The sequence below is a fragment of the Prionailurus bengalensis genome, chromosome A1 (assembly GCF_016509475.1).
Source record: "Prionailurus bengalensis isolate Pbe53 chromosome A1, Fcat_Pben_1.1_paternal_pri, whole genome shotgun sequence".
NCBI lineage: Eukaryota > Metazoa > Chordata > Mammalia > Carnivora > Felidae > Prionailurus > Prionailurus bengalensis.
This window is the reverse complement of record NC_057343.1, coordinates 36,370,452-36,380,799: the sequence shown is the minus strand read 5'-3', so window position 1 is coordinate 36,380,799 and position 10,348 is coordinate 36,370,452. Positions and strand designations below refer to the sequence as shown.

At 40.3% G+C, this 10,348-nt stretch overlaps 1 protein-coding gene across 1 annotated transcript in view; it reads left to right on the top strand.

Annotated features, from left to right (window-relative positions):
* The first annotated feature begins 207 nt into the window (after window positions 1–207).
* Window positions 208–10,348, top strand: part of DIAPH3 (diaphanous related formin 3) — a 514,561-nt gene continuing 504,420 nt past the window's right edge. The window contains exon 1 of the mRNA XM_043580147.1: window positions 208–592. Within this exon, the coding sequence (XP_043436082.1) occupies window positions 416–592 (177 nt within the window). The 5' untranslated portion in view covers window positions 208–415. The remainder of the gene's footprint in view (window positions 593–10,348) is intronic.

Below are 10,348 nucleotides of genomic sequence, written 5' to 3'. Positions count from 1 at the left end.
CAGTTTAGCAGGAGCCGGTTCTCCAAATTCCAAATAAACCCAGACAGGTAACTTCCTAATAGGTTTTCCGCGCTTTCGCGACCTAATCCCGCCCTTGCCCTTAAGGTAGCTGCCACGGTTGAGTGGCGAAATGAACGGGAGGCACAGCCAATCATGTTTCGTTCTGCCCGGAAAAGGCGGATCCCGGGAATGTCTTTGACGAAGCGGCGCGGGATTGGCGGGTCCCGAGCCATCAGCCGTGGCGGGAGTTTTCGGATGTGTTGGCGGTGGCCCCGGCAGCAGCAGTTGGGCTGAGCTGGGCCCGCACAGCTGGCGGCGGAACCGGGAAGGCTAATCCGCCGCAGATTCCCGCGCTCACGGCTTGTAGCTTGCATTTCAGCCGCCTTCTTTCCGTCCCCGAGAGCTGCGCAGAAAGATGGATCGGCACCGGCCTCGGCTGCACCACCCGAAGCAGGGCTCGGCCGCCGGGGCCCCCTACCCCTCCTCAGCCTCGCTCCGTAGCTGCCGGGAAAGCAAGATGCCGGGCCGGAAGGGCCCTCAGCACCCTCCGCCCAGCGGCGCGGGGGAAGTTGGAGAGAAACGTCCCAAGTTTGTAAGTTTCGCCTGGAGCTTTGGTGGGGCAGCTCCTGCAGGGCCGAAGGGCTGCGGCTCAGGTCCCAGGATCCTTCAATTTCATGAAACTCTGACTTGGCTGACAGCCTAGTGGGTGGGTGGGTCCACGGTGTAAACGGGAATGGGTCGGGGGCTACATTTTGTTCTAGATTGCTAGAGCTTCCAGTCTCCTAATAGATTTACGACGACAGGGTCCAGTTCTGTTTGGACCCACTGCCAAATACACTCACTGGTCACTGTGTTGCCCCACATTTGTTCTGGCTGACATGAAAAGCAGTTCAAATGTGAATGTATTGACGTCACCTAGGTGAACCTTGCATTTTTTTGAGTCGAACTTCTCCCCACCCTTCTGGCTTCCGAGGGTATGAGACATAGCAAAGTGAACTTTTAGGGGGTAGTATTTCTTTTTCTGCTGTAATTTTCCAAGGAGAAACAACAGGTTTTAAAACTTGGCGGGCTATGTAGTCACTGCTAAGGAATGTTTTGTTTATATTAGAAAGAAACTCGCTATTCTGGTTGCTTCTCTTACTTTAACACCCAAGGGAGATGTCATGATCAGCGGTTTGTGAATCTTTTTGTTGGTGTACACTAGTGAAAGAATAGGCAGTGATGACTGCTTTGTAAAAATGTGTGTAAATAAATCACAGAAGGTTAATAGATTTGGGGTAAATCTAACAATTGAAAATTTAATATTTGACCCCTCCATTTAATTAGGAATATGGAGTTATGGAATATAACTTTTTCAGTTTTGGGCACAGTTATACAACACAGCATGTGCCTTCTGTGAACAAATAAATCTCGTTAGGAATTTAAGTCAGGATACATACCTTAAGGGAATAGACATTTGTGGAGCAGGAGTGAGTTGCTAACAATTAAAAGTAATGGTTGAATAAAACTGGGAGCAGAGCTATGAGATGTATCAGAATACTGAAAATGAGGGACAACATGGATTAATTTTTCTAAATTAAGTAGCAAGAGGGCCATAGGACTGGCAGAATTTGCAGGAGGGTCAACTATGTTGTTGATTGTTTTGTTGGTAGAGTTGAGGAACAAATAGGATAGAGTTAAATTGGCGAGGCAGGATTCTAGCCAATATGAGAAGAATCCTGGGGCAATGACTTTTCTTCCTTTTAGAGTCTTTTGCTTGGGTTAATGATGTCATTCCATTTTGTTTCTTCTATGCTCCAGAATACATGAGGTATTTTGGATTTTCGTTTGGATTTTCTGTGACTTCCAGCAAGGAGGTTATGAAAACAGAAGTGAAATAATTAATATTTAGGTTTAGTTTCACTGAAGGATGTATCTACATGATTTGGATTCTAGCTCTTCTCTAGCTCTAGTTTTTCATTTCTTAAGTATGTTGTTTTTATATTTTTTTAATTTTTATTTATTTTTGAGAGAGAGACAGAGCGTGAGCTGGGAGGGGAAAGAGGAGGAGACACAAAATCTGAAGTAGGCTCCAAGCTGTCCATGCAGCTCGAAGCTCAAACTCAAATACAATGAGATCATGACCTGAGCCAAAGTCAGACCCTTAACTGACTGAGCCACCCAGGTGCCACTCTTAAGTATGCTAAAAGGGTTATTGTAAAGATGAAAAGACCTCTAAAAGCAATACTTCGAAGCTTTAAAGTTAATAAACATATCTAAAAATACAGTGTTTGTTTTTATTTTTTATTTTTTTTAATGTTTATTTATTTTTGAGAGGGAGAGAGAGCACGTGAGTGAGAGGGGGACAGAGGATCCAAAGCAGGCTCTGTGCTGAGCCACCCAGATGCACCCAGTGTTTGTTTTTAGATAGGAGTCTGATTTGAATCATGTCTTCATAATTAATTTAGAGGTAATTTGGACTGTTTGTAATCCCTGAAACTAATTTAGATACTTACAGTTTCTTTAGCTATATTTTCCATTTCACTAATGCTGTTATCAGAGATAACTTGCTTGGAATATTTAACTTGCTTGGATATTTAATTTAACTTGTTTGGAATATTTAACTTGCTTGGAATATTTAAGTTTATCAATTACAGTTGCCTGTTGAACAACATGGGTTTAAACTGCACTTAATGCATGGATTTATTACAGTACAGTACTGTAAATCTGTTTTTTCTTACTATTTTCTTAATAACATTTTCTTTTCTCTAGCTTTGTTGTAGGAATACAGTATATAATATAACATACGAAATATGCCTTAATTGGTTATCAGTAAGGCTTCCAGTCAACAGAAGGCTATTGGTAGTTAAGTTTTTGGGGAGTCACAAGTTATACATGAATTTTTGGCTGTGTGAGGACTGGCGCTTCTTTTTTTTTTTTTTTTTTTTTAAATTTTTTTTTTTTAGCGTTTATTTATTTTTGGGACAGAGAGAGACAGAGCACGAACGGGGGAGGGGCAGAGAGAGAGGGAGATACAGAATCGGAAACAGGCTCCAGGCTCTGAGCCATCAGCCCAGAGCCTGACGCGGGGCTCGAACTCCCGGACCGCGAGATCGTGACCTGGCTGAAGTCGGATGCTTAACCGACTGCGCCACCCAGGCGCCCCAGAGGACTGGCGCTTCTAACCGCCGTGTTGATCAAAGTCATTTGCTATGTGACTTTTTATTTATTTGATAGTTCTGTTATGTGCACTTTTTGGACTATCTACATTGATTGCACCTGATGGCTTACTACTCTCTCTTCCCATGCTTGTAAACTCATTGCTTTATCTTAGCCTATCTTCCAAGAGGCATTGGGCGATGCTTTTCTCAGAATGCCACTGATTTGGGACCACCTCTACCTGAAGTAGGACTCTTAGGGGGCTTTAACAACCCTAACTCTGTTCCTGGCCTGTGTCTCAGTATGCCAGGCTTAAGGCTGCCTTCTGAGTAGCTCTTCCCAGTCAACCTATTTCACACCTGTTCTCAGTCTCACCCTAGTAACTCTTGTTTCGAGGATGGAGACCATCCCTTCCTCATGAGATCTTAGCAATGCCTCTACAAGTGACTGTTCTGTAGTTCAGTTTGCTGTACTATTAGATGTCAAGGCACTTCTTGGCTTTTGCTTGAGTTGCTGGGGGCAGCTGCTTTTGACTGGAACAAGCAACAGAGTTTGGTGATACGACAGGAAAAGCGATAATATAGGTGTTTCGCACATTCCACAAAGCTGCAAGCTGGTAGTAGAACTGAGTGGTAAATTGGCCACTTGCTCTGTTCTTGGGTTGGAAGGCATGAGCTCTGGGGCCCACTGAAATCTTGGTTTACTTTAGGCCCTGGTAAAGCAGACCAGTCCTTGTTTTCTACTGTGTGTTTAGTCGCGAGTCTCAAGGTACTGTTGCCTTGTGTATACAAGTTTGTAGTATAGAATTTCTCCCCATAGATCTGTGTAAACAGAAATTCATCTGTTGTGAGTGTAGGACAGTTTGGCCACACAAGAAATCCACTACTTTGGGGCTGCTTGTGAACTAACCGACTTGATTTCAGTAGAAAATATGGCAAGCAGTGAGTATTGAGATGCTGAGGCTAGTAACTGGGGACAGGATGAAACCATAGGAGATTGGCAGGCCAAGGCAGGTACCTGGATGAAGGCTTTGCGAAGGTAGAGTTCAGTAGGATCATGAAGTTTTGTCCTGCCGTAGGTCACACTCATAATACCTGAGCCTGAGTCCTGTTTCCCTTGTAGAACAGAACAAAACAGTTGCCCTACTTGACGCTGGGTGCTTCAGTCCTACTCTTACGAACACACAGTGCACAAGGTGGTGGCCCCCATACCTGTGTTGAGAGCAGGATGTGTGTCTTCCAGAGAAGCCGTGGGTCAATGTTTTGACAGGAGGCCTGTATGTTTGGTGGTCCCAGTTGGCAGAGTGACTCTTCTTTTTAATTAGGAATATCCTTTAAAAGTTGTCACAGACTTTGGTGTAAATCTTGCATCTAATCTTATACTTTCCATTGAACAGATTGTTCATTATTGTTTAATTATGTCATTACTGTACCTTCGATTTTGGTTGTGAGAGATATTTCACCCTGTTCAGTAATATATATGTGTCTACCATTTTGGACATCATTACTAATAACAGTTACTTTAATAAATGAACGAAGCTCTGTTCTAGGTACCATATATGTGTGTGTGTGTGTGTGTGTATATATATATGTATATATATATATATATGTGCTCCATATATATGTATATCAACTCCTTTAACCCTTACAACAACCCTATGAGGTATGTGGTATTATTAGTCTTGTTTGCTGGATGGAAAAAGCAAAATGCAGAGGTTGAATTGCCTTAGGTCACACAACTGCCTGTTGCTGAGGACAGGATTTGAACCTTGGCAAGCTGTCTCCTACATTCTTAGTCACTGTCCTGTATTGCTCTTTTGTGCTGTTGGGAATTTTAACCTTTACTACTTGTCTCACTCAAGAGCCATTAAAAATAGTAATACCTTTAATGAGTACAGAATTAGTGATTTCCTGATCACAGGCAGGTTGTTAGGTGGCAGGAGGAATCCAGCGGGAGAACTATTGGAGGAGGGGCAACTGAAATTGGAGTAGGCATGATGGGATTAGTGCATGGCCACCTCTTGGCTTTGGGTTCATTTGGAGGCAGCTGTGGCAGGCTGAAACTGACCCCCCCCCCCCCCCCCCCCCAGAAGATAACCAGGTCTTAATCCCTGAAACCTGTGAATGTTGCCTGCCATTGCAACAAAAAGATTTTTAAATTAAGGGTTTTAAAATGGGGAGATTACTCTGGATTACCGGGCTGGGCCTACATGCAAACAAACATAGGTGTCCTTGTAAGAGGGAGGCAGGGGGAAATTTGACTACAGAAGAGGAGAATGTGATGTGACTCAAAGGCAGAGGTTAGTGGTGCAGCCACAAGCCAGAGAATGCTGTCAGCCCTAAGAAACCAGAAGAAGAAAAGAACTGGTTTCCTCTAGAGCTTCCGAGGGAGAGTGGGACTGCTAACACCTTGGTTGGAGCCCAGTGAAACTGATTTCTGACTTCAGGCTTCCAGCACTGAGAGAATACATTTTTGTTCTGAGCCATTAAGTTTGTAGGAATTTGTTTTGGCAGCCACAGGAAATGAACACAACAGGTGTAGTTATGAGGGTGACCATGTTAAAAGGTTTGGTTTACCAGTTCATCCATGTGTATTTTAGGAGAACTGTCAGATTCACCTAAATGTCTCCCTTTTGGTAACATTTTCTTTTGGACCGTGATTTGGGGGGATATAAGATAACAGTTTGGTCCTCTGGAACAGCAGCTAGAACTTGATTCCAACTTGTTCTGCTGCCTCATTTTCGAAGTTGCTAGAAAGCTGAGAAAAATGTGGAATTATTTTTGTGTGCCTTTTGAATTTATTTCTTCATTGTGTCCTCAGCTAAAGTGATACTTTCAGTTGTATTAGAGTTAAATTGTCAAGAATCGGAGGCAGTGTTCTTATTTGGGCACTTGAGTGTTATATCAAAATTCCAACTAACCCATCTGACACTGAAACCTTCATAAGGTAAGATCATTTATTTTCTTCAGGCCAGTCTTTTAAGTAAATTGCCTGAATTGCCCCAGACTTTTGTTTTTTTCCTGACAGAGGAAAAGAAGTTTTCTCTGTTGGCTAATATATAATTTATCAAAAGCTACCAAAATATATAAAGTGGCTTTTGGGAGTATGTTTAGCTGCTGAAAATAGATGATATATGGTAGTTATTACTTCTGGATCACTCTGGATCTTTTTTTTTTTTTTTTTTTTTTTTTGGTGGGTAAAAAGGGGTGGGAGTAGGGATAATTGTCTCAGATTTAGAGCAAGGCTTAATTGCTTTTTTTCAAAGACTCATGTCTTTAATTACGAAGCAAGCAAACTGACATACATTTATTACACTGTGAAACCTTGCATCTCATCTAGTCTGTCTTGTAGCAATTGCTTCTGAACAGATGTTACCTGAAACACCTTTGTGCAGTTGGTAGAATGCTAAAATTTGTCATGCTTTTATTATTGTTGTCGTGAATTAACTCTACTTTATGGCATAACTTTATTGCTGTGTCCTAGAATCTTTATATATTTATTGCCTTATAAATTGGATTTAAAATTGGCTTTTTATATAGAATGTAAATTAACATGTGTATAACTTGTTTATGCTTGCAGAATAATACAAGACAAAACTGCTATGTATTATCCGAATGTAATTGTCTTTAACTCAGCACATAGTATCCTCCAAGCTAGGCATGTCGTGAACGCCACAGAATATGCTTACTGTCACACTCTGCTTGTTTATTCCAGAAACTAATTTGACTTTTAGGTCTATAAAATATAGATTAAGCGTAACCTTTTACTTCATGGGATATTAAGGATCAAAGCATGAGCTTTCTTTGAACAGGATCTACAAAGGTAACTTTTCTCGCAGTAGCAGCAGGGTGGCATTGAAATACCTTCCCGTCGGGAGTAATTTTCTCAAATAGCAAATCAAATAATCGTTATTAACTTAGGGGAGGATTTGAGAGTTTCAATAAGTTAAGTTTTGGTGCTGGAATATTTCAGTTACTAGCTAATTAGTGAAAACTGTTCGGAAATGCTTGCCATAGATTTGATTCTTCAAAAAGATCCACTGCTATCCTTTTGTACAGCTTTTTATAGAAAAGGCACCGTGAATAGCATTTATGAGCAGGGACCCGGACCGCTTTTAGAGTTTGAATCCTAGCTATATGATGCATTACTTGGGCAAGTTACTTCTCTCCATGCCTCCGTCGCCTCAGGTGCAAAATGGGATTGTTGGGAAGATTAAAGTTTACTGCGTGATGGAGCTATAATAGTACCTGGCTCATTGTAACTGCTACGTAAATATTTGCCGTTTATAGGATTGTTGCTGCTGTCATCGTTAGTAGTACTAGCAGTAGTACAATCTTTTTCTAGATCGTAGGGCGTTGGGGATATTACGCTGGATATTTGAATTACTTTCCTATGCTGGAAACTCCTGACGGGGTCAGGCTTTTTCCTCATAGTGTGGTGGAGGCGGAGTCGTCCCATTCTCAGTTCTTATCCCGGCATGCCAGGTGCCATTCGGGTTGATGCAGACTTCTGATTGTGATGGCTGAATGGTCAGAGCAAATTGCTGAAGCTTTCGGAGGGGAGGGGGTTATGGTTTTATGTGTAAAATGCGGATCATGAAACTCTGACATCTGCGTGCAGATGAAACTTAGAAAAGAAACCTACAAAGGAAACAACCTCAAACTTAGAAAAAAAATCCTTGTGCTACTCCCATGTGGACTTGAATGATAATAAAAATAATGTTGCTTATATATGTATAGATATAAAACTAAAAATATAACTCCTTATGCTTATGGCGCTTTTACAACTATAAAACTCAAACAGATTTACATATAAAACCAAAAACAAAACTATAAAACCAATAAAATTCAAATGAACAACAACATTAATTTAATGTGATTGATGATGATGTTTCGCTGAAATTAAGTCATCAGTGTTGGATTTAATAGTGGAAAGATATGTGTATGGCTTGCTGTTTTCCTTTTTGCCTGCTAGAGTCTTGGATGGAAATGGAATCCCAGAGGCTGAGGAAGCAAAGTACAGTGATAAATCCAAAGACTCAGCCCCACACTGAATAGAGACCTGTCATCTGACATCACTGTCTCTTTCACAAGATCTTAACTTGAGGCTCTGAGTGAAATGGTGAACTCTTATAAACTTGTTTATGATTAAAAAAAATATATATAAATCTAAAAAAAATATAGCCATATGTACATATTGTCTAGTAAGTTGTATGAAACTGTTGAAACAGGGCAGAAAGAATCGCACCCAAGACCACCAGCATCTATATTCGTTTTTCTCTTGAAATTTAACTTGCCATAGCTCTAACTAAGTACGTGGTTCCTTGAATAGTGTCATTTTGGAGTTATAGACAACTTAATTCCTCCTATGTAGGGGAGATTGTGAACACCTATGTAGCATGATTGGTGTTGTTTGGCTTCTTCTAATGCCCTGTGGTAGTACACACACGTAGCAGTGTGGATACCAGAAGTGCCTGGTGGAAGGGGCATGATCGTGGAGTGGCCATTCAGATTGTCCAGATTATGCTTCTTTCACTTCAAATGTTTAAGATAATCTCGGAAAAATACAAAATTTAAAAAGCCTAATGGACCTGGAGAGTCTGTGAAGAGAACTGTAGACCTTGGCTTCAGGAATCCAAGAGCTGACGTAAGTCAAGAAGTTAGAGTACTTGAACCAGGCCAAGGTTTTTGTACCTTTAGTTTTTCACTAGTGATGAGCTAGAAGTAACTAGTAAATGTTTATCAGTTGTGAAGGATGTTTACAATATGCTTCATAACAGTTTACTTCTCTTTTTTTAAATATTTATTTTTCAGAGAGAGAGAGAGAGAGAGAGAGAGAGAGCGCCTGTGTGAGACAGAGAGCACACAAGCGGGGGAGGGGCAGGGAGAGGGGGACAGAGGATCCAAAGCCGGATCCCTGCTGTCAGCAAAAAGCCTGATGCAGGCTCCAACTCATGAACCCTGAGATCATGACTGAGCCAAAGTCGGATGCTTAACTGACTGAGCCACCCAGGTGCCCCAAAACAGTTTACTTCTAAATAATTTATTGAGGGTAAAAAAATATATATATATACACGTATATATATATTTTAACTTCAAAGGAAATGTTTACCCTCAATAATATATATGTAGTCATACAATAATACAATATATTACAATACAATACAATATTACAATACAATATATATTCATATAATATATATATATAAAATCATACAAAAGAGGTATATAGGACATGATGTACTCTCCAATAAGCTTCAGAAATGAAACTGTATAAATCCTATTAAAATGTCTGTTTTCTCCCTTCCTATCAATATCTCCTTGTAATCTTTGCTCTTTATTTTCTTGAGGTAAAGGGCTTACAGGGCTTTTTGTTTATTTCACGAGGGACCTTCATGGGTTAAAGATGGCTAAATACCTGTTCAACTCTCCAAGGATATTATTGCTAATTCTAGGTTATTCTGGAAGTTAAAAAAGAAAAGTACATGCTTCTTTTGGAGTTATGATGTAGAATTTCTTGAAACTCTTAGTAAGATACATGGATTAGTCTAATTGTAAGATCCATAATAGTGCATTTATAAGGCTTATTTTATTATAAAGTATCTTCCCAGGATGTGGGAGTTTATCCTATAATTGCTGCATTTTTCTGAGGTGGGTTGTTTATTTGGGCATCCTAAAATGAAACTATGCAGCATTCAGTTTTTAACTAGGATTTACGAATTGGTGACATTAATTATGGACTGTACTGTAGTATTAAACTGTTTTGTGGATCAAATCCTTGGGTAGAATGCAATTTATAAGGACAATTACAATTCATTTCTAATGAAAAATTTGACACTCTGAGAAATGAACATGAAAAACAGAATGCACTTAATCTGCAATCAGAAATTCAATGTGACAGTTTCATCTCTTCGTAGAAGGTGATGGTCTCCAATTAGCACCATGCTCTAACTTCAGTCAGCCTCTCTTCTGAGGGTATTATTTTGCTGTTATTGATATGTTATCTTGAACCTGCTTTCATTTACTTTATGCATGTGTTTGTGAGCTTTTGGAAGTCACTCTTCCTCTCTGTAATGCTTGGCATAGGCTTGAGCTTACTCCAGTAGGTTTGTGATGCTTTGCTAATTGGAAATCTATGCAGAACTACTCTTGTAACCTTACACCACCTGGTTCATTAATCTAGTCATGATTAACTCAAACTGAAATGTTAT